The following is a 25,404-nucleotide window of genomic DNA, read 5'->3' on the forward strand; positions in this document are numbered from 1 at the left end:
TTAAAGTGTTAAAAGTTAACACAAAGTTAAAATGTGTTAAATGATTTTTACCTTCTTAAAATGATTCTGAGAGCTAGCTAATTGGGGTAATACATAATAAGTGGAGTTCTCTGCAGTTACTCTGATAAGAGCAGAGTATCTGAGTCTTAGATACTGGTTTATACTAAAGTAATAGTAGTGAGGCATTGAACAAACCAGTGCATTTGATAGATCATGATTGCCAATATTTAATGTCAAAAAAGAAACAATGTATGTATAAATGTTCTAAAAGCTAACTTTTATAAACTTAAAACCCATTAATGAATATTATAACTATGTCTTAGAAACAGGATTTATTAAGCCATTATTTTATGTAGGCAGATGTATATGTTTTAGCTGCTGTTTTGAATTCATATATATCAGGGATATTTCTGACTTTTAAAAGCACAACAAATATACTTTGATTTTTGAAAGAAAGATTAAAATCAAAATGGATAATACAACATAAAAATTATAAAATATATATACATATGGAAATACCCTGAAAGCTACATGTGAATCGCTGAGAAGTGGCCCCTCTTTTTCGATGTAATTTATGCTTGAGTCTCCAGCAATTAGGTGTACGTTTCCTTCCATGCCCTCTACTGAGCTCTGACAGGCTGTGCTCTCTCCGGGATTCAATGCTTTTGCAAGAGTGTCAAATGCCCTATAAGGAGACATCAGAAGCTGTGAGCTTGGCCATCTCCACAATAAAATTAAAATTCTATATAAAATTCTGGAATTAAGATTTAGGCCTAAAAACTGTTTAGGAAATAAAACTTTGGTGTATCACTGAACATTCTATTTCAGTGATATCTATGACTCTCCAAAGCAACAAATTAGACTTCATATGTATGAAAAAATATATTAATGTATTATCAGAGAACTAGTCTTTAAAAAAAATCTTATGTAATTAAGGAGGTATAATTTTTATACTTTGGTATAAAAATATGCTTTTACAAGTTATACATTTGTTACAAGATACCAGCTCATTCATTTTACATATAGCAGTTATTTAGAAAGAACAAGGGCTAGAACTTACGTTGATTTGACTGTGTTCTACACAACATAAAGTTAGGTTTTAATTTTATTTTATAATTCAGAGAATATTTTAAAACTTGTGGTTATACAGCTACATCTAAACGGTAAGAATTTGAGATTAGAATAGCAAATAATTAACTAATGTTAATAAATAATTATTCAAAGTAGTTCTCCATATTTTCTAATGAGATGCCTTCTAGAGTTACTTGAAACCTCTTGTTCAACAAAGTACTTAATGAGATTCTTAAATGAAGTTTCTTCAATATTTGAGGTGATGGAAAGAATGTGAAAGCCTAAAGAAATCTGGTTTCTACATACTAAGTATTAATATTGAGAGAATGAAAAATAGAATTCTGATGAGTTTCCTGAAGTGTAACTTAAAAATTTGATTTAACTAAGTTTTTAATTCTATCTCATCACTAAAAACTAATGGGAAAAATGAACATGAGTCCCTAATAAAGATAAATGGTTAACTCTAAATACACAGAAGATAAAATGTGACAACTAAACTAAATTTGAAATTTCAGACCCAAATGATCATCTTTAGTGGGGAAAAAATTCCTGAATTTTATGACTACATTTCTAACATATAATAATATTCACTTATTGCTCATTATTTATAATGTAGCCTGCTGGAAAACATTTTACATTGAATGGAATTTTTTAGTTAAAACTGACTATGCCTTACATTTTCTAAACCTAAAGAAATATTGGTTTTTTGAAACTTCTATAAATAGTATTCAACATAAAAATATCTTAAGAAATACTAAAGGACACTTAAACAAAAGGACACAAGATCAAAACAGACCTTACCTTGAAACATCACCGTTGGTATGAATTTCTTGATTAAATTCACACAAAGAGGTATCACCATTACTTAATCCTTCAGTCACAGACATTTTATTACTATTTTGAAAAAGATCTTTAGTTTTTCCAAGATTTGCTAAAGATGTAACCACACTGGCCAATGTACTTAAATCTCCCTGACATGAATCAGCCTTAAAAAAAAAAAGAAAAAAGAAAAATTAAATCTGCAAGTAGGTATCTGTAAACTTTTAAATCTGAAATATCCAATTATAGATTATGAAATGCCAAAATAAAAGTACTCTAAGATGAAATTTAAAAAGTAAAATCAAAGAGCTGTGAGCACTTAGAAGCTTGTTGAGGAAAATACATGTTTAAAAACATCAGGTACATTTCCTATGTTTACAACAAAATGTTATACAAAAGTTACTTCAAATCAAAAAAGGCACTTAATGGCTCACCTATCCATCCATGTCACAGTCACTTAAAAGGCTATTAAATTACCTGGTCAGGTGGCTCAACTGGTTGGAGAGTCAACCTGTACACCAAAAGGTTTTGGGTTCAATTCCCAGTCACAGCACATACCTAGGTTGTGGGTTCGAAACCCGGTTTGGCAAGTATGGGAGGCAATCAATGTTTCACATCAATGCCTCTATCTCTCTCCTTTCCTCTCTCTCTAAAACCAATAAGAACTTATCCTCAGTGAGGATAAAAAAAAAAAAAGGCTATTAGATTATCCTTTTTAAATTCTGATATTGTTATAATTTTCAAAACATAAAATAGAAAGTAAAAAGAATGTAATAAAATTATTATTAGTGAAGAGAGGGAAAAAATGCAAAAGTATTATTGAACACTTCCTAGGATGCCAACTTTTACCAGGCACTGTATATTAAATACTAGGAAATGTACAGTTCAAAAATCTTAAATATTTAAGATACTGGGCTATTTTTACACATTACATTATTTTCCCATTTGCCTTCAGCTTTTCTTTTTGTTACTGGTGCATATATTTGTATATATTTATGTATTAATTAGCTTATTAAAAACAACTTTCCTTAACTCTGATTATCCCGAAATATAATTTGTACAGCAAAGGCAGTTAAGTGCTTGATTCTTCTTTTATTTTCCAATCTGTAGAGCACTAAGTCAATGTCATAGCAACCTCTAATGGTGATAGTGAGTTTTGAGTATCATTTTAAATTCATATTATTTTTATATATTTGGTGTTTTTTAATCCATTAGTCATTCTTTTTTAAATGTTCAAATTATTCCACCCTAACCTGAGAGGCCTTCAATTGCCTTCTCTGATGTATTGACAGGATCCCTTAATGGTATTTTTATTCTTCCTTTATGGTTTTTGTTTTCAGTGTTCTTAATCCTAAGAGAATACATGTTTCTGTGATTCATTTGTTATGGTAATTCTTTAGTTTATATGAAATCAATTTTGGTGAATAAGTAGAATAATTTTTGAGTTCTCCCCAAATGAATGAATGGTCCCAGAACCATTTACTGAGCAACCCACCAGTTATTGAGTTCTTGCATGATTACTACTTATATATTTTATTTAATCCTAACAACAACACTGTGAAATAGGAATCATCATCCCTTTATTGATGATAAGAATTATCCATTGTCACTCCAGCAGTAGATAGGGGAAGCAGGGTGGGAAGCCAGGTCTGATGGGAAAACCCATGTTCCTAACCATTCTGCTTTAGCCTTCCTATATATGAGTAAAAGATTTGCCCTAGCCAGTTTGGCTCAGTAGATAGAGCGTCAGCCTGTGGACCAATGGGTCCTGGATTTGATTCCAGTCAGGGGCACGTACCTTGGTTGCAGCATCCTCCCCGGCCCAGGCCCTGGTCAGGGCTTGTGCAGGAGGCAACCAATCGGTGTGTTTCCCTCACATTAATGTTTCTCTCTGACTTTCACTCTCTCTTCTATGCTCGCTAAAAATCAATGGAAAAATATTCTTGGATGAGGATTAACCAAAAAAAATAAAAAAAAATTTTTAAAACATTTTTCAACTAAAACTTAAACACATCTAGTCTCTTCCATTTCATAACAGGTCTATGTAAATAAAATTTTAAGTTTTGCCACTCTTGGGCAATGTGGAAAGACCTCACTCAGCCTGTGACTTGAAAGTTTGGGGACCGTTTGTCAGAAACTTACCACACAAGGTTGGTATTACAATTTAATACAAAGATATATAGACTGCACAATATCTGGACAAATAGTCATTTCTCAACAAAACTTAGTTCTTTTCCTTTCCCAAAGGAGTTAATATACGAATAAAATTCTAAGTAGCAATCTAACCTTGAATCATTTAGACAAGGCTAAATCTCCTAACTCCAAAATATATGGTAAGAGGCCAAATCTCATCACTTAGTAGCAGCAGGCTAAAGCCTGATCTGTTAGGTTGACACTCTCATTATCCCTATTTTACCGATGAAAAAGGAAAATGAGACAGAGAGGTCAAATAACTTGCCCAAGGTTATGCAGCTAGCAGGTGGCAGCTGAAATTAGACTCAAGAGCACAAGTATTAAGAGTGCCTTTCCCTGGCTGGTGTGGCTCAGCGGTAAGAGTGTCAACCTATGAACAAGGAGGTCTTGGTTTGATTCTGGGACAAGGCACATGCCTGGGTTGTAGGCTCAATCCCTAGTAGGGGGTGTGCAGGAGACAGCCAGTGATTCTCTCTTGTATTGATGTTTTTCTTATCTCTCTCTACCTCTCCCTTTCTCTCTGAACTCAATAAAAATTTTTTTAAAAAAGAGTGCCTTAAAGTATTAAGCGATATATAACAAATCTGACCATAAATAGGATGAAGAACCTTACATGGTATATAAAACCAGATCACATTACAGGCTAAGAGAAACAAGTCATAGGCTCCCTAAAATCTGTTTTCACAAATGAGTCTTCAGGAGAAATTTTTTTTGTTCTCATAAAAGGTTTCTGAAGACTACAGAATTTTTAAATACTCAATCTAAATAAACAAACCTTTATTCCTTTAGACCCCTTGCTCAATAAAGAGCTGCTCCAAATCTCTAAGAGAACCTAGATGACTTGAATACATAATGAGAGCTCTTGCAATCCTATTCCTACTCTTAACTCAAGTCGGTGATTTGAGTCAGGTGTGTTAGGAATTTCTCTTGGTACTATATTATCTGTAGTGAAATATAATAGAAATATTAAAAAAAATTTTAATATTTTCATTAATCTTTTTAAGAGAGACAGGTAAGGAGAGGGTTAGAGAAAGAAACATCCATTGATGAGAAACATCAATCAGCTGCCTCCTGCACGCCAACCTACTGGGGATCAAGCAGCAACCCAGGCATGTGCTCTGACCAGGAATCGAACCGGTGATCTCTTGGTTCCTGTGTCAACACTCAACCACTGAGCTACACGGGCTGAGTAGGAATATTAAAAATTTTTCACTTATTATAAATACTTATTTATGATGACTTTTATTTCAATACTAGAGGCCGGGTGCATAAAAATTCATGCACTGGAGGAGGGGGTCCCTCAGCCCAGCCTGCCCCCTCTCACAGTCCGGGAGCACTCAGGGGCGGGAGGTGAGGCGATCAGGGGAAGATGATGCCCCATCACACCTCTGCTGCTGCCACTGCCGGCAGCGCAAGCCTCAGCCGGCCCTGGTTACCTGAGCCTCAGGTGGGCCTGGGCAGCCACCATCCAAGGCTTGCCTGCGCCTCAGGCTGGCCCTGGGCGGCTGGGGGGCTTAGGGGACAGGAGGACTTGGAGACAGGCGTGTGGGGCAAGCCCGGCCTTGCCATGCGCCTGCCATTCTGGCAGGGCTGAGGGAACCAGGCGCCACCACCATGTAGCTGTGGGCACCACCATCTTTGAGGGCGGGACAGTCAATTAGCATATTCCTTCCTATTGGCTGTGGGCACCATCATCTTTGCAACAGCATGAGGGTCAATTAGCATATTCCCTCTATTAGATAGGATGAAAAAATCTGGAAGACTTTTTAATGTTTGTCACTTTCACACCGAAGCTGCAACTGTCCTAGTCGAATAATATTTCTACTGATAAATTCCTATAGTATTGGGATCCACAAAATGGAGGATGCTCCAGTGGCTCCACCTGTCACAAATCTAAATTAAGCCAGCCTGTACTCTGTACTAACCCTAGGAAAACAGGACCTACAGGCCTTAGGAGGAGATCCCTGACTTTGCAGCCAATCATGCTGTTTTCCTTACTGCTGCTTCTAATGCTCTGTAAAACTCACTCTTGCCCAAACTCTCCTGGGGAAGAGTGTTCCACTGCTCACAAAGAGACACTGTTCTCTCCCAATGCATGGGTTGTTTCCCCTTGAATAAAGGACATCGAACTCTTAACTAAATTGTTTTAGTTTTGTTATTTGGCACTATGAGACAGTTGATAATTTACATATTTTTTAAAAAGCAACTTATAATAGGGAATATTGAGGACCAAATCAATTGATTAAATTGATAGAAATAAAGGAAACCATTTTAAAAGCTTAAAAATGTTTAATTTTTACATTAATTGCACTAAACACACCTTATCTGGTGTCATCAGCATAGAGGACTCAGTTTTTATTCCAGACGGATGAATATTCACAAACATTCCTGAATCTAACAGTCCTGCTGACCTGTAACAAATAAGAACAAATTTCAGCCTTAGTTTCAGTGGGAAGAAAAACAAATGACCAGCTACTTAATGTTTTGTTTGTTGTATTTACTACACCTTGCAGTTTCACTATCTGTTACAAAAGTTGGAGTTGCAGCTAATGGGCTTCGAAGGTCTTTTCGAATGTAGATTTTTTCTGTTGAAGCGGCACAGTTGGAAGATTTTTCTCTTGATACTTCAATAGGTTTTCTTTCACACTGAACAGCTACAAAAATGTGGTAGACTGTCACAACGCAGAATTTACAGGCAATTATAAATGTAAACTCTAGGCCAGCAATGCGGCTAACTGAAAACAGGGTTATTATAAACTAACTCCAAAGATAACCAACCATCAATCTTTAGAAATTATTTGCAAATTGACAAAGCTGCTTTAGTAAACTAATAGTTAATGTAAAAGTGGCCATTTTGAATTCTTTTCTCTTTCTGTCACTGCTGTGATAGAAATATAGATGAATTCTTATTTTTTACTAGAGGCCCAATGCACGAAACTCGTGCACGGGGTGTGTGTGTGTCCCTCTGACCAACCTGCTCCCTCTCCAATCTAGGACCCCTAGAATAAGGTGACCAGATGTCCCGCTTTTGGCGGGACAGTCCTGATTTTTAACAATTTGTCCCGCGTCCCACGGCGTTTTAAAAAAGTCCCGATTTTTGGAAAGAATGCACGACAAGCTAGGGAACGGCGGGAGAACTGGAAGGGAATATACGGTTTTCGGCAGCCATGTGGCTATTTAGCCAGGATATGAGGTTCATATTATTTTTGTTAATTTTATAATGTTAAACTTTAATAATAAGAAATAATTGTTGTTGAGAACTGCTTATCAAGGTTCACATTGTTGATCAGTTGTTAGAATTCGACCACCATTGTTTGGACTTAATGAACAATGGCATTTTTTGGGATTGGCAACGACAAAAACATTTTGTAACTGTCTCTCAGATGATACACATCGTACTGCGTGCTAGTAAGCTAAACAAGTGATGTCATTACAAATCAGCTATTCAGATAATTTAGGTAAGTAATTTATTTATTTATTTCATAAATACATAAATTTTCTTGAATTTAGCAGACAGTACTCGTATTATTTATATTTTATAGTGGCGGCAAAAAGTCTAGCGCCGGCCTTGAAAGTGACACTTATGACTTACGTTATGGCAAATTCAGAGGAAATATAATACAAGTTAGTATTGTTATTATTTAGAAAGAAATATAGGATTAAAATAATTTTTAAAATATAGTTACTTTATAACAATCAAATTAATTTAATTTATAAAATAACAATAAAATATGTTCATGTAATTATGTACCTACTTACTGTGTTTTTAAGCAATATGTATATAACAACATAATATAATTTTAAATTATTTTTTTTAGATTTTTAACATAATGAGTAAGAAAAGAGGATGCAAATTCAACAATGATCTAAGAAGTGAATTTCCTTTTATTAAAAAAACCAAAAGCGATTATAATATAGACCAAATTTTTAATCAAGAACCCCTCCCCCGCCCCGGGCCGAAACCGGTTTGGCTCAGTGGATAGAGCGTCGGCCTGCGGACTCAAGGGTCCCAGGTTCGATTCCGGTCCAGGGCATGTACCTTGGTTGCGGGCACATCACCAGTAGGGGGTGTGCAAGAGGCAGCTGATCGATGTTTCTCTCTCATCGATGTTTCTAACTCTCTATCCCTCTCTCTTCCTCTCTGTAAAAAATCAATAAAAAATATATTTTTTTAAAAAAGGAACCCCCTTACCCCTCCCACCCCCTGGTCAATGGTGTCCCGCTTTACCAATCTTAAAATCTGGTCACCTTACCCTAGAGGGATGTCCAACTGCCCGTTTAGGCCCGATCCCACTAAATAGATAGTCGGACATCCCTCTCACAATCCAGGACTGCTGGCTCCCAACTGCTTGCCTGCCAGCCTGCCTGCCTGATTGCCCCTAATCGCTTCTGCCTACCAGCCTGATCAGCCCCTAACCACTCCCCTGACAGCCTGATCGATACCTAACTGCCCTCCCCTGCCGGCCTGGTCTCCCCTAACTGCCCTCCCCTGCAGGTCTGATCCCCCCCCCCTCCACTGTTCTCCCCTCCGGCATGGTCGCCCCCAATTGCCCTCCTCTGCCAGCTCGGTCACCCCTAACTGCCCTCCCCTGCAGGCCTGATTGCCCCCAACTGCCCTCCCCTGCTGGCCATCTTGTGGCGGCCATCTTGTGTCCACATGGGGGCAGCCATCTTTGATCACATGGGGCGGCCATCTTGTGTATTGGAGTGATGGTCAATTTGCATATTACTCTTTTATTAGATAGGATAATCTAAGTCAAACCCTGGCCAGTGGGGCTCAGATGGTCGAGCATCCTTCTGTGCACTGAAAGCTACCAATATTCAAATCCAAGTTTTGCCACTTAATAGTTTTGTGACCTAGAACAAGTTACCAAATTTGCTTACTCAAATGTAAAATAGGTAACAGTAGTACCTACTGAATAGAATTCTGCTGTGAGAATAATAAAGTTATTAGGCATAGTTAGAGCTTAATCAATAATAGCTACCAAAAACTAAACTTAGTTAAATTGTCTAAATTGACTAAATTGATAGAAATAAAGGAAACTTTTTTTCTTTTTTTTACCATGTTCAAACTAGAAATACACAACTGGCATATAGGCACTCAAAAACTATTTGTTGAGTGAATTAAAAATACACATGTATATATTTCTATACTTTTAGTTGGAAAACTGTAAATTAAAAAGCATATTAAAATTGACGTTTTAATGTGCTAATTTTAACATACTTCTAGAGTTTGCCTGAATTCTTAATTTTCTCCTTTAAAGCTAATACATACAGTCTTGTTTCATTCCAAACGCAATACATCTCTGTAACCTGCAATATTGACAGCGGTTTCGATGGTGTTTATTGATAATACAGTCCTTAGATCCTCGACATGAGTAAACTAAATTTTTTCGGATACTTCTTTTAAAAAATCCTTTGCAGCCTTCACAAGTTACTGCTCCATAATGACGCCCTAGAGACAAAATATTTAGAAGTCATATATTTTAGAATAGAAATGAAATAACCCCATTCCCTTTAAACATCATATCTGAGATGAAACTGAGATTTTTGAGTTTATGACATGAAAAAAATGCTTAGGAGTTACCAAACAGAAAATGAAAATACCATATTCTCTGATAAGATATATTAAAGAATGCCAGTGTTTTTAATTTTATAACGTAATAACTATTTTCACTTCTGATATCACAAATTTTTATATACTGCATATTTCAATCTAAAAACTATGCTCCAAAAAAAGAATGTATCAGTTAGTATCTGAACTATAATCATCCTTCCTCACTGTGAGTTCGTGTTTTTTGTCCACCAAATTTGTTTTTATTTTTTTAAATTTATCTTTATTGTTGAAAGTATTACAAATGTCCTCCCTTCTTTCCCCATTGACCCCGCTGCCCAGGCCTTCGCCACACTATTGTCTGTGTCCATGGGTTATGCATATAGGCATATAAGTTCTTTGGTTAAATTCTCCCTACGTACCCCTATCTTTCCTCTGAGATTCATCAGTCTGTTCCATGCTTCTATGACTATGGATCTATTTTGTTCATCAGATTCCACATATGAGTGAGATCATGTGATACTTGTCTTTCTCTGAGTGGCTTACTTCACTTTATGTAATACTCTCCAGGTCCTTCCATGCTGTCTCAAAGGGTAAGAGATCCTTCTTTTTTTTACAGCTGCACAGTATTCCATGGTGTGAATGTACCACTGTGGGTTTCATTTTTTAAATCTCTGTAAACATCTGTAGTGCTCTGATTAGCCTATCATTTCACAAGCCATTTCTTTGGTACAACATCTATTAACAAACTGAACACACTCTAAGTAAAGCTCTAGTGGAGATTTTTGTAATTAAGCTATGGGCTAGTTTAAAGAAAATTAAAGAAAACAAACTGGGCCCTTAAATTATATCACACTGGCACTTATAAATACATTCGAATGAACACTGGTTTGTATTTCTAGCATGAGGTAACAATAGCCAGAGCTAAAATGACATAGCCCTGAATACTAGTAACAGGTTTGGAGAAATGCCTGCTGGACTATGCAAAGCATTAAAAAAAAGGTTAACCAGAGATTTTCCCACCTCAATAATTCAAGTTATTCTGTATTGCTAGAATGAGAACAGGGCTCAACAGGTAGGTTACCAACTTAGTGTTCTATATTACCAAGGATCACACTAATTTTTGCCAATTCTCTGACAAAATTGGTGTCCACATTAAAAAATAATTTCCACGCCTTCAGTTTACTTTCAAAAGTTTAACTGTCACCCTGGCAAGTTTGCTCAGTGATTAGAGTGTCGGTCCTCGGACCAAAGGGTCACACAATTTTAAAAAAATATATATTTTATTGATTTTTTACAGAGAGGAAGGGAGAGAGACAGAGAGTCAGAAACATTGATGAGAGAAAAACATCGATCAGCCGCCTCCTGCACACCTCCTACTGGAAATGTGCTCACAACCAAAGTACATGCCCTTGACCGGAATCAAACCTGGGACCTTTCAGTCCACAGGCCTACACTCTATCCACTGAGCCAAATCACTTAGGGCTGGGTCATACAAATTTGATTCCTGGCCATGATCAGCACCTTGTGGGAGGAAATCATATCGATGTGTCTTTTTCACATTAATGTTTCTCTCTCTCTCATCCCCTCCTCCCTCCCTTCCCCTTTCTCTAAAAATCAATGGGAAAAATATCCTTAGGTGAGGATTAACAACAACATAAAATGGTAACAGTCTTTCATAATGCTTTGAAATATAAATTTTTTTCACTGACAGATCAAATTAAACTGCATTAAAGAGAAAAATCTTTACATGAATAAAAAGCTCTGGGGAAAAATCAGTTAAATTTCATAAGCTACAAATATGAACCATAAAAACTACATGCGCCTTTATTTTTCTTTTTACTTTCATGGTAGTGTGATAGTTATTTTAACAACACAACACATACAGGAAATTATTTTTAATGTTACCTGATGCTTTGTCTCCACATACTACGCAAAGATCAATAATCTTATTTGGTCCTTGGTCTGAAGAAGAATTATCTGTTAAGAACTAAAGTAAATTCCCCAAAACAAAAACAAAACACAACCATGTTATTATTCAGTAATGCTTTCATATAAAAAAAGAACATTCAGTCTTACTTTTTGCTTCCTTTTTAAGTTATTTTGAAACTTTAAACTCTATTATTATGAATATATCAAGTAAACTATTTGTAATTTTCTTAACATATAGGTAAAAATTTCAATGTTATAAGAAGCAACAACAGTAAGAATACCTTTTTAATTTGTCCATAACAACTTAATTCAAGTAAACGACTGTTAAACACATGAATACACAAGTAGTTTTTAATGCATCTCACAGATTAAGCATTTAATATGCATATGGAATTTGTCAAATTTTCGCAACAGTTATCAATCCTATCATGACATTTGTCTTTAAAAAGTTTAGAACCAAAAAAATAATAATAATAAATAAATAAGTAAATAAATAAAAAGTTTAGAACCTTTCCACTGGAATGACATGACTAAAATATGCTATGACGGCATAAAAAAATAACTAGATTTTTTTAAAAGAAAAATATTTTGTTGATGTATTAACTTTATAATTATGGAAATATAACTGATAGACAAAGGTATAAATAAACTTTTTATTAATGAGCTGTCTTAAGTTTGGGCTAGGTATAGTGGTTGAGAGCGTGGACTCTGATAAATGGTAGCAAGTTAGTGGGACTAGGTGGAATAGCCTTGGGTAAATTACTAAGCCTCTTTTGATTATATAAAGAGTTCATCACTAAGTACAACTAATCCTGGTAAAGAAATACTAGTTTCTTCTTTTAGGCTTATCCTTCAACCTTTTCATCATTTTCTTTCAATCTTTTGAAAAGTGAACAAATTAATTTCAATCCCAAAAATGTGATATAGCATTTAGTAAACACCTTTCCCCTGTTTTAAAACAACCCACAAAGTAATCCTCTACTTTGACTCTTTTTCTTCTCTTAAGGGTGTGAATGCCTTCGGAAGTAATTCTGATTTTAAAAAATTTAAACAGTTCTTAAAATAGCTGTCCTTTGTTATGTTATAGTGCTATCATTTATTTTTATATTACCATAAAAATCAGTCAATAAAATCTTTAAAAAAAAATTCTATTAGATGTCCTTTGAAAGCGCCTAAGACAAATATCATTCTTTTCCTCAATTGTACATCTATTGCAAAAGGTGTTAATATTTTATCTGCTACTTATTTCTAAGGGTAGAGGAGATATTGAGAGGGCAAGGGACTTGATGATATGCCATCTTAGGTCGTTAGACCAGAAATCAAATCTTCTTGGTCCAAGAAATTCCATCCTATACTTGTTTCTCTTTCATTGCCCTTAGTAATAATCCATGAAGTAGTCAAAATACCAATCTTACTTCCACGTTCATAATAAAAATTTTTTTAAAGAGTAAAAACCTGACACATATTTCTTCAGCCAGGAGATCAAGGTTAATGTCACCAGTCATAAGGTGTGATAGTAAGTACCCTTGATATAATGTAATGAAAATGGCACTTAAACTCTGTGATCCTTTTCCCCAAAACCCACAACCCCAATCTAACATGAGAAAAATATAAGCCAACGTCTCAGAGTGGGCAACCTACACTTTACCTGACCAGTATACCGCAAACTGTCAAGGTCATCAAATACAAGGAAAGTATAAGAAATGGTCATAGGTAAGAGGAATCTAAGGAGATATGGCAACTCAATGCAATATGGTATCCTGAGACAAAAATAATACTAGATAAAAATCAGGGAAAGAAAAATATCTATTTTAGTTAATAATGTATCAATATTAATTCATTATGCCGAAACCGGTTTGGCTCAGTGGATAGAGCGTCGGCCTGAGGACTGAAAGGTCCCAGGTTTGATTCCGGTCAAGGGCATGTAACTTGGTTGCGGGCACATCCCCAGTGGGGAGTGTGCAGGAGGCAGCTGATCGATGTTTCTCTCTCATCGATGTTTCTAACTCTCTATCCCTCTCCCTTCCTCTCTGTAAAAAAATCAATAAAATATATTTAAAAAATATATATATATATTAATTCATTAATTATAACAAATGTGTCATCCTAATGCAAAATGTTAAAACAGGAGACACTGTGTTTGGGAGGTTATATGGGAACTCTGCATACTAACTGCTTATATTTCTATTAATGTAAAACTTCAAAAAAATCAAATTTGTTAATAAAATAAAGAAATTAGGGTATGTATAATGTTATACATTTTTTTAGTGACTCCTATCCATTTTCTACCTCAGCAGTTTCTAAAAATGATGTAACTGAAAGAATAAAATCCAACAGGATACATTGGCAAGATTTTGTATTTTATGAATTAGGAGTTTTTCAATCCTGAAAGGAATTTTCTTTGATCAGTTTTTCATTAAAAAAAATGTGGAATCCAATTTTAAGTGGGCACTCACCCAAAATCTCTCTGGAGGCAAACTTAATGGTTCATTGTATTTGTATTCAATTGTAACCAGCAGTAAAAATATCTACATAACCATAGGCATGCAGTGTGTAAAAGCCCTAACTGGCTCTTGAAGTATAATATATAACTAGCAAAAATTAACACTAACACAATGTAAAGTTAATCTACACTACTGAGTTCGAATATTAAAGGAGACCAAAGAGTAAATGGCTTGCTTTATCAAAACGAAGATGTAGATGACAACAGAAAAGGCTAATTGACAAAGACAGCAGCTATGATACCAACTTCTTAATATGGATGCTGCTGGTTCAAGGCAAAGGCAGCTTGGTCCTAGAAACTGCAGCCACAGAAGATGCTCCTGATCTGACAGTTTCCTAACTGTGCAGAAGCAGCAGGTATCTTAGAAGTAGTTCTCAAGTGTGCTGCAGTAGTTATTTTTGGAAACCTGACCTAGAACTGTTTCTTCAGCCCCCCAACAATTCTTTGAGCTCTTTATATTCTATATTAAGCCCCCTCCTGCCAAACTTGCCAGAGTGGACCTTACTGTATGTAACTAAGAGCATACTTATGACATGCTTTTTAATTCTTTTCAAGTGTAAGATACAAAGACATGCTATGGTTATTTACCTGGAGGTGTTGTGCAGACAGATCAGGAGTTGTAAAAAATAACTGGTTGACACCTGCTGCATCAGGAGTTGTGAGAAAAACTTTCCCAGGTGTGGAATCTTGTCTGGCCAGAATGACTTTGCTTGGAGTAGAGACATCGTGATTTGTCAGAATGAACTGCTTGCCTTGTGTGTTATGATCAAGTGCTGTCACAATCTGGATTTTTTGGCCAGTTTGCTGCTCTGTAACAACCTAACACAATCGTGTAATAATCAAATCAACTCAATTTTCTCTCTCTCAAAGAACACAATTTTGTCATACCTTCAGACAAAGCTGGAAAAGCATACCCATCACACATATATTCAATACTAGTGCCCTGGTGCATGGATTCATGCACATGGAAAGGAAATTAATTAGAGGGTGGCCAGCGGGGCGGGACTGGGCGAGATGGACCGGACATGCCCTGGAGCCAACCTCCCTCGGTCCCTCCCTGGCCAGCCACACCTGGGGCAGCACCATGGCTCGGCTCGAAGGGCTCTGCAGAGTAAGCAGGGTCCCTCCAGCAGGTGGGGTCCCCCTCAGCCTGGCCTGTGGGGATCCGGTCGAAACTGGCTCTCAGATATCCTCCAGGGGTCCCGGGTTGCGAGAGGGCAGTTCTCGAGTGACGCACCCCGGAATCAGGCTCTCTCCTCTCTGGTTCCGGGGTGTGTCACCCAAGAACTGCCGCTGCCAGTTCATCACATATATATTCAATATAATACACATACACGCCTTTTAAATTAGCAATTCTACTTCCATGAAACCCTATCTTACAGAAATAAACAAATATAAAAATAAATAAAGGTACAATAGTAAGAACAGTCAGACCTCACTATTTTGATTCCTTCCTTCCCCTTCCCTTTCACCCTCCATTTAGGCAAGCATACATTGGGTGTATTCTAGTTGCAAAGCACTGTTTGTACTGGGTCCTAAAATAGAGCAATAAAAGTTTTTGTTCTCATAAAGCTTTACAAGTTCTGGATTTTCTACTGTGTGAAATGGAGATACACTGGAGGGTTTATGAAGCAGAGGAGTGCCAGGATCTTTTTCAAAAAGAATCATTCTAGATTTAGTGTGAAGACTAGACTGTGAATGTTCAAGAGTAGAATTAAGGGAGATCAGAAAGGATGTCAGTACACAGATATTGGCAATATTTGAGCATTATATATTGGCAGAGATAATGGCTGAGAACAGGGAAGTAGCCATACTGGGGAGGTGGGGACACCTGAATTTGGGATATCTTAAGAAAGGAAAGGTGACAAGATGAGCTGAATGGACTGGATGTGGAATGTAAGGAAAGAGTCAAGGATGACTAAAATTTTGGCCTGAGGAATTTGGAGGACAAAATTGCCATCTTTTATCACTGTATTTCAGAACCTAGTATATACATTTTTTGTAGTTCGGTGAACCAGGGAATAAACTATAAACTAACCATACCTCTCCCATCTGTTGTTCAATAATTTGATGCGCAATTTCTTCTATGGTTGCCATGATCTAACTGCCAAAATGTCCTGCCAAAAATAAAAAGATAATTTTTTATAATTATACCCATAAAACATATTTATTTAAGAATTTAGAAATGAAATTATATGTTAGGATTTTCCTCAAAGCAATCCAGTTAGGTGGGTGAGGGTGGGAAGGAAAAAATAAAACAAAATTGACCATGCACTGACAGTTACTGAAGACGGGTTAAGTTTACACATGGGTTCATAAAATTATCCTCTCTGCTTTTATATATTTTGAAAATGTCTATTAAAAAAACTATTCAACCAAAGAATTTCACTTTTCAAAGATACTGAAGTCTGAACAGGAGAATTCTACTACAGATTAGGAATTTATGAACTTAAACAAGGATAATCCTATCTGTAAACAAACACATCACTGTAGCCATTTAATACACTTTTATCAAATATTATAAAAACTGACAAAATAATTTCATTCATTCAGAAGGATGGAAGATTTCTCTAGAATCATTTCACTAATGATCATTCTTCATTAGTGGCAATTTCTTATATATTAAAGTTAATTGAATTTAATGGAAAGCTGTCTTCAAATGGATTTGAGAGCCTGTAAGATTAATAAGTTGACGTTGACTTGTTTTTTCTCTATACGGGGTAGTCAAGAATATAAAATTTACTTCTGGCTTTATATTATACCAGAGGCCCAGTGCACGAAATTCGCCTCCCTTTCTTCCCCAGGGCCTCCCTCCCTTCCCCCAGCCAGCCCCGACCCCTGGTCAAACTCCCAGATGAACTCCCAATTGAGGGGACAATTTGCATACTATGCTTTTATTATATAGGATATTGTTTGTTATAAATTCATTAATATTGGTCAATTATAATTAATATTAATTGTCAAATTATCTGAATTGTTTTTCTTTTGATTACTTTTATTAAAATTATAAATGCTTCAATTAGTTGTGCTAAAAAGCAATGTTCAATATTTAGTATGATTATTCAACTCTCACTAGACTGGAAAGTAGTGGCCTCAACCTCTGAAACCAGCAGAGGAGACAATGCTGCTCCCTGGGCCTTGTGTTCTGGGCCCATGGTAGCAGTGGTAGTACTGCTAACTTCTGACCTATCTTTGAGGCACTTTCTTCCCTATTCTTGAAGGATAACACATGTTTAAAACTGCATAGCTCTACTGGCCCATCCAGTAGAATCCCAGAAGTCCAAGAGCCTGCCTTTATTTCATCTCATTTGTGTCCTCTTTAGTCCAAGCTTGGCAGCATTTCTGCTGGTATAAGATCCTCAAAAATCTTGTTCCGTGCAATTCGTGGTGGTGCAAGCCATCCAAGAGAGTCCCCTACAAATCTCTCCTGGATAAACGATCTCTATTCCTGGCTTCTGTTGAGATGACTTATTGGATCAATATATCACATGCCCATAATCTCTTTAGCAAATGACTGCCCAGTTACACCCAAACCTGGGTAGTCTCTCCAGAACAAGCTTTCTCCTTTTTTTGCAATATGGATAAGCTGAGTATTTTCTAAAATCTTCAACTTTTGGGTTCTATATTTCTTAATAACTTCGATTTATCTCTCCTCTCACATTTTACTATAAGTAGCAAAGGGAAATCAGGCTGCATCTTCAACACTTTGCTTAGAAATCTGAGATAAATATTTGAGCTTATCACTTACAAGTTCTACTTTATACAAAACACTAGCATACAACACAGCCAAGTTCTTTGCCACTTTATAACAAGGTTCCCTCCCTCCTGTTTCCAATAACGTTCATTTTCTTCTGAGGTCTCATCAGAAGCACCTTTAATGTATGTCTACCAACATTCTGTTTATGATACATGTATATATCTCTAAAATGACAGCACCTTTTTCTACAGTTCTCTTCTTCCTGAACTCTCACCAGAACTGCCTGACATCTATATTTCTACCAACAATCTCGTTAAGGCAAACCAGGTTTTTTCTAGCATGCATCTCAAAACTCTTCCCATTTCCCAGTTCCAAATTTTTAGATACAGGTTATAACAGCACCCCACTTCCGAGTACTAAAAGTTGTACTGGTTTACTAGAGTTGACATAACAAAGTAGCACAGGTTGGGTGGTTTAAACAACAAAAATGAATTTTCTCACAATTCTGGAGGCTAGAAGTCTGAGACAAGCAGTCCAAGTCTGAGTTAGCATTATTGGTTACTTCTGGGACCTATCTCGTTGCCTTGTAAATGTTCATCTTTTTTTTTTTTTCACATGGCTACACTTTGGTTTATATCTGTGCTGTAATCTCTTCTTATAGGGACAACAATCAAATTGTATTAGGGGCCACCCTAACTGATCTAATTTTAACTCAATTACTTCTTTAAAGACTACATTTGTAAATACAATCCCAATTTGAGGTACTGGGATCAGAACTTCAATATATAAATTAGGGGGGAGACAATTCAGTCATAACACTTAGGCATAAATCTAATAAAACATGTGCAAGATCTATGTAAAGAAAGTTTTAAAATGCTACTTAGAAAAGGGAAAGCTATCTAGAAGAACACATAAGAAAAGATTAGTGACTACCTTCAAGGAGAACTGGAAATCTGGTAACAGGATGGGACGAAGACTTACTTTTCACTGAGTAAGTTAGTTCCTTTACAATTTTAATTACTATGTGACGCACATGTGTGTGTATGTATGCATGTATTGGTTCAGGCTTAATTGTATACTCTGTCATTAGCAATGCTACAGGTAACAATGCTAATGGATTTTAATGTTAATATTGCTGGAAGAGTATTCTTGAGTACTGAATTCCGGGATACTCAGGTGTGTGTGTTGTGTTTTTTTCTGTTAAGGAAGAGCAGGAAACTGCAATGGATTCATCACTCTTTTGGGGGTTACAAACTTCTTAGAGAATCTGACTAAAGCTATGTATGCTCTTCAAAAAATATAAACATACTTATATTTTGAGGGATTCTATTTTGTGACCCAACAAAGCAACTTTCTACTTCTCACTATATAAACCCTCTGCACTACTACAGTTGTCTAGAGTCATTATGCCTTATCCTATCTAATAAGAGAGTAGTATGCAAATTAACCATCACTCCGCTACACCCACAAGGCACGCCCACCAGCCAATCAGGAGTATGCAAATTAACCCAACCAAGATGGCTGCAGCCACGGAGAGAGCAGGAGGCTTGGGTTTCTCCGGCAATGGAGGAAGCCAAGCTTTCCGCACACCCTGGCGGGCCCAGACCTCCACTCAAGGCTACAAAGTTTCAATTATAGAAGATAAATAAATCCCAACAAAAATGGCGGCAGCCACGGAGCTAGAGAGAGCAGGAGACTTGGGTTGCCCCCCGGTGATGGAGGAAGCCAAGCTCCCGTAGCCCTGGCCTCCGCTGCAAAGTTTCAATTATAGAAGATAAATAAATCCCAGATACCAGGGCCTCCGCTTGGGTCGCCAGGGGGCGTGGTCGGCCTGCAAACCACCACAGGCCCCTCGCCCAGGCCGCCCCATGCCCCAAGGGAACCCCACCCTGATCCGGGACACCCTTCAAGGCAAACCAGCTGGCCCCCACCCGTGCACCAGGCCTCTATCCTATCTAATAAAAGAGTAATATGCAAAATTACCATTACTCCAACACACAAGATGGCTGCCCCCATGTGGCCAAAGATGGCTGCCCCCATGTGGACACAAGATGACCGCCACAAGATGGCCAGCAGGGGAGGGCAGTTGGGAGGGACCAGGCCTGCAAGGGAGGTCAGTTGGGGGCGATCAAGCCTGCAGGGGAGGGCAGTTAGGGGTGACCAGGCCGGCAGAGGAGGGAAGTTGGGGGCAACCGGGCCTGCAGGGAAGGGCAGTTGGGGGGGGGACCCAGGCCTGCAGGGGAGAGCAGTTGGGGTGACCAGGCCTGCAAGGGAGGGCACTTAGGGGTGACCAGGCTGGCAGGGGAGGGCAGTTAGGGGCAAACAGGCTGTCAGGGGAGTGGTTAGGGGGTGATCAGGCTGGCAGGCAGAAGTGATTAGGGACAATCAGGGAGGCAGGCAGGCAAGCAGTTGGGAGCCAGCAGTCCTGGATTGTGAGAGGGATGTCCCAGATTGGAGAGGGTGCAGGCTGGACTGAGGGACACACACCCCCATGCACAAATTTCGTGCACTGGGCCTCTAGTAGACCCATATAATCCAAACTACTTAGTAAAAGAGTACTTAGGTAAAGTTTACTGGAATATTTACTTTAGTGATTATATATCTCAATTTGTGTCCCTCTGCCAGCACTTCTGTCTGGGAGAAAGTTGCTCCTCCAGCTCTCACCCTGATGTCAGATACTTCAGTTCCTCCCCATATAGTCCCTGGTTGCTTTCAAGCTGCTGTCCTAATGCTGGAGCTCAGAAGCAGCAAGTCTGAGTAAGTGTGCACAGGACCTTTTGAGGAACTGCATGGGACTCCAGCTGCTCTCTACCTCACTCAGCCACAATCCCTGCTGGTTTTTACAGGCAGAAGTTATGGGGATTTCTCTTCCCGACACAGGAACCCTGGGCTGGGGAGCCTGGTGTGGGGGTGGGACCCCTTGATCTTCAGAGGTAACCTCTGCAGCTGAGATATTTATTTTTATTCACCACATCTGAGTATGGGACCAGCCCATTCTGATCCTCCACTCCTACCAGTCTTTTTTAATTTTTAAATATATTTTTACTAGAGGCCCAGTGCATGATTGAATCATGCACGTGTAGGGTCCCCTACACGCTTTCGCTTTTCGCGGTGGAGCTGGGTGCCTGTCCACTGGTGCACCAGGCCTTTCAGAAGCCTCCGGCTCGGCGGAGGCTTCTGAAAGGCCTGGTGCCGGAGCAGACAGGCACCCAGCTCCCCCACTTTTGATGGTCCGCGGCCGCTGAGGGGGGCTACCCTGCTGTTGAGAGGCGCAGGAGGTGGGACTCCCGCCCCCTGCGCCGCTCAACGGCCGCTGAGGGGGGCTGCCGCAGACACCTGGCTACCCTGCCGTTGAGAGGCACAGGGGGCGGGAGTCCCACCCCCTGCGCCTCTCAACAGCAGGGTAGCCCCCCTCACAGTGGCAGCGGATCCGTGCCTCTCAATGGCCGGATAGGCCACCCCGAGTCCCGCCCCCCAGCCTACCGCCGCCCAATCGTGGGCATAGCGGAGTGATGGTAATTTACATGTTACTCTATTATTAGATAGGAGGATTGATTTCAGAGAGGAAGGAAGAGGGAGAGAGAGATAGAAACATCAATGATGAGAGAGAATCATTGATCGGCTGCCTCCTGCACATCCCCTACTGGGGATCGAGCCCGCAACCCAGGCAGGTGCTCTTGGCTGGTATTGAACCTGAAACTCTTCAGTCTGCAGGCCAATGCTCTATCCACTGAGCCAAACCAGCTAGGGTTTCTTCTACCAGTCTTGATGTGGCTTCTTCTTTATATTCTTAGTTATAGGACTTCCGTTCAGCTCAGTTTCAGGCGGTTCTAAATCATGGCTGTTCTGTAGTGTAGTTGTACTTTTGAAATGGTTGTGGAGTATAAAAGCACAGCATTTACCTACACCAGTGATGGGCAACCTTTTGAGCTTGGTGTGTCAAACTTTGCCAAAAAACTGAGCATAACTCGGGTAGTGTGTCACTTTGAGGAAAAAACTAACTCCAAGACTCTAGTCGCAAATGTTTCATCCTCAGGATCAGCAAATGTTTCATCCTTGGCATGCGGCTGCGTGTCATCAGAAATGGCTACGCGTGTCAGTGCTGACACGAGTGTCATAGGTTCGCCATCAATGACCTACACAGACATCTTGACCAGAAGCCCACTCATTCCAGAATCCTTTTTTCATCATTACCTACTTCTCTCATTAAGCTAACCAGGAATCTTATCTAATAAAGAGGGAATATGCTAATTGACCCTCATGCCATCACAAAGATGACAACACCCACAGCCAATAAGGAGGGAATATGCTAATTGACTGCCACACCTTCAAAGATGGCAGCGTCCACAGCCACAAGATGGTGGCACCCAGTCCCCTCAGCCACACGCCTGCCTCTGGAGTCCCCCAGTCCTCTCAGCCCCCCAGCCGCCCAGGGCCGGCCCGAGATGCAGGCAAGCCTTGGATGGCAGCTGCTCAGCAGATGCTAAAGGTGCAGGCAAGCCTCAGATGTCGGCTGCCCAGCCGCCCAGGGCTGCCTGAGGCTTGTGCTGCTGGCAGTGTCAGCATCGGAGGTGTGATGGGGCATCGCCTTCCCCTGATCACCAGGTCGCCTCTCGCCCCTGAGGGCTCCCAGACTGTGAGAGGGGGCAGGCTGGGCTGAGGAACCCCGCCGCCTCCAGTGCATGAATTTTCATGCACTGGACCTCTAGTGTCATACATATTTAGATGTAAGAAGACCCACAAGATAATTAAAATACATCATACAATCTTGTTCATTTCAAAAAAACTTTCACGCCCTAACCAGTTTGGCTAAGTGGATAGAGTGTCCCAGGTTCGATTCCGGTCAAGGGCATGTACCTGGGTTGCAGGCACATCCCCAGTAGGAGGTGTGCAGGAGGCAGCTGATCGATGTTTCTCTCTCATCGATGTTTCTCTCTCATCGATGTTTCTGACTCTCTATCCCTCTCCCTTCCTCTCTGTAAAAAATCAATAAAACATATTTAAAAAAAAAACTTTCACCATTTACACAAAAAAAGAGATTATCTAAATTAATTACAAATCCTATCCAAACTTATTGAGTTTTATTAAAATTCAGAAATTTCCACAGGATAGTTAATATTATTTCAATAGACAAAATATTAGCAAGGGGGAAAATGATGAAAACTGGTAAAAATAATACAGGTATTTGGCATGAAAGTAAGTATCTATGAGAGGGCATTAGCTCAACTACTGCTAGTTTAAGAAAAAAAAAATGGGGGGCTGTGGGATACACTGCTAGGATCACAACAGAGCTGACCTTGGGAAAAACTGGAGCTAAGATTTCTTAGGCGGTCAGGAATCTTCCTATCTCAGCCACACCCTATGTGGCTTATTTCTGACTTTGTAGTAAAGCACCCGGAAAGGAAAAGTCGTCTTTTCAAATCCTAATTTTAAAATCTTGGTAATGGATTCAGATTGGCCTAGCTTAGGCTGTGTGCTCAACTCTTGGATTAATCACTGCAGGTGGAGCAGGAAGAGAGAAAGAAAGGTTAATATGATTGGCAGTTTCTGTATTTTCGGAAGGCCTATTTACGAAAAGATGGCACTAGCACAGACTTGCCTACTGATATAATCACCATGAGCCAGGCAACCACTCTAATTTGTTTCTACTAATGATACACAGAACTCTTCAACCAGAAGTACATTAAACACTACTATTAAGCTTCTCAAATTTAATTCAGCATTGACTGAAATTTTCTACTGTCAATTGAAGAAATCCCAAGAAGAAGAAAAAAACCCTTATTCTTATATCAAGAGATCTACTTTTGGCCACTTCCAAATCTAATTTCTTGCTTTTCAGGTCCTTTAAGTAAATGACAAATTTAGTTTTATAGCTATGTTGTTTTAAATAACCTCAAAAATTTCTAGAGAATTTACAAAATAAATTTTAGTGGATTTTTTCAAGTATACCATAAACACACCAAAAACATTTTTGCTTTTCTTGTTTAGTTGGTAAAAACAGGCATAAGAAGTGAGACAAGACAGCCTTACAATTCTTAGTATTAAAAACTTGAGGACTACCTAGCGGGTTTGGCTCAGTGATTGGAGCGTTAGCCAGTGGACCAAAGAGTAATGGGTTTGATTCCCTGTCAAGGGCATGTACCTCAGTTGCAGCACATAGATGTTTCTCTCTCTCCCCTCCCCCTTCACTCTCTGTTAAAAAAAAAAAAATTAATGGAAAAAATACCCTGGGTGAGGATTAAAAAACAAAACAAAAACTTGAGCCCTAGCTGGTTTGGGTCAGTAGATAGAGAGCTGGCCTTCGGACTGAAGGATCCCAGGTTCCATTCCAGTCAAGAACACATGACCAGGTTGTGGGCTCAATCCCCAGTGTGGGGGCGTGCAGGAGGCAGGCAATCTATGATTCTCTCATATCATTGATGTTTCTCTCTCTCTCTCTCACTCCCTCTTCCTCTCTGAAATCAATAAAAATATATTAAACAAACAAACAAAAAAAACTTGAGGCCTAGAGTCTTAAGGACTGGAAGCTGTTATACTTGTTTATGAAACAAAAGATATTAGGGGTTACCAGTTACCCTAATGTACTGATATTCAGAATTTTTTAAAGTGTTTTTATTGATTTTTTAATATGTTTATGTTTTGTTTTGTTTTGATTGACTTCAGAGACAGAAAGGGAGAGGGAGAGATATCTACATCAATGATGAGTGAAAATCACTGATTGGCTGCCCCCTGCATGCCCCCTAATGGGAATAAAGCCCAAAACCCAGGCATGTGCCCTGACCAGGAATTGAACCTGTGACCTCTGTGCATGAACTGCACTCAAGTAACTGAGCCACACTGTCCAGGGCCAGAATGTTCTGGGTGGGGAAGGTCTACTGACAATTTGAAAAGAATCAAGTATGTTCTGGGTTACCAGTCCAGATTTTATTCCCGGCTTTAAAGGAAAGCTAAAAAATTAGGTGGCTAATGATGGGGAAGTCAGTAACAGGAAAAAGAGGTATATAGTATTAATTGTTTTCTAAAGAAAATTAGATTTAAAAGGAATTATTCTTTTTTGTTTTTGTTTGGTTAATCCTCACCTGAGGATATTTTTTTCCATTGATTCTTTTCCTCACCAGAAAACACAAGATCACATTCACTTACACCAGGGGTTGGAAACCTTTTTTTCTGCCGAGGGCCATACAAAACCATCAACTCAAAAACTAGCCTGCTATATTTGGTCAAACATTTAATTAACTCACCTTTAATGCCTTGGCAGAGCCAGACCAAATAATTTCTCGGGCTTTATACAGCCTGTGTGCCAGATGTTCCCCAGCCCTGATTTACACCATAAATGATGGTATATGCTGAATTTCGAGGGGTTCATAAAACTTCCTGTGGCTTGTCCTAGGCCTTCAAGTTAAGAACCTTTTGGGTAAAATTTCAGCTACTGCCAGAATTGAGTTTCCTGAGTGTATATTTATATACGCACCTTTATGTATATGAAAGGCCCCTAGAAGGCAAGGACCATCTTTATGTATATTTGAAGTCCCAAGAAGGCAAAGATCATCTTTTTGTCCTTAACTCTGACAAGTAGCAATATGCCCAGATACTTACAGAACTGAACCACATCTCTTTTTTTCTACTTCAGAACTA

At 38.8% G+C, this 25,404-nt stretch overlaps 1 protein-coding gene across 6 annotated transcripts in view; it reads right to left on the bottom strand.

The window, feature by feature from the left end:
• Positions 1–25,404, bottom strand: part of NR2C1 (nuclear receptor subfamily 2 group C member 1) — a 63,639-nt gene that overhangs the window by 36,391 nt on the left and 1,844 nt on the right. For all 6 annotated transcript variants that reach the window (XR_008556657.1, XR_008556656.1, XM_054719362.1 and 3 more), the window contains exons 2-9: positions 16,116–16,189; positions 14,661–14,891; positions 11,546–11,627; positions 9,359–9,538; positions 6,590–6,737; positions 6,404–6,494; positions 1,873–2,057; positions 520–685 (exon numbers count right to left, since the gene is read on the bottom strand). Coding sequence is in view for 4 of the 6 variants with exons in the window: in XM_054719362.1 (XP_054575337.1) it covers positions 520–685; positions 1,873–2,057; positions 6,404–6,494; positions 6,590–6,737; positions 9,359–9,538; positions 11,546–11,627; positions 14,661–14,891; positions 16,116–16,169 (1,137 nt within the window). In the remaining 2 variants the exon portion in view is untranslated. The remainder of the gene's footprint in view (positions 1–519; positions 686–1,872; positions 2,058–6,403; positions 6,495–6,589; positions 6,738–9,358; positions 9,539–11,545; positions 11,628–14,660; positions 14,892–16,115; positions 16,190–25,404) is intronic.

The sequence above is a fragment of the Eptesicus fuscus genome, chromosome 7 (assembly GCF_027574615.1).
Source record: "Eptesicus fuscus isolate TK198812 chromosome 7, DD_ASM_mEF_20220401, whole genome shotgun sequence".
NCBI classification, from domain to species: domain Eukaryota; kingdom Metazoa; phylum Chordata; class Mammalia; order Chiroptera; family Vespertilionidae; genus Eptesicus; species Eptesicus fuscus.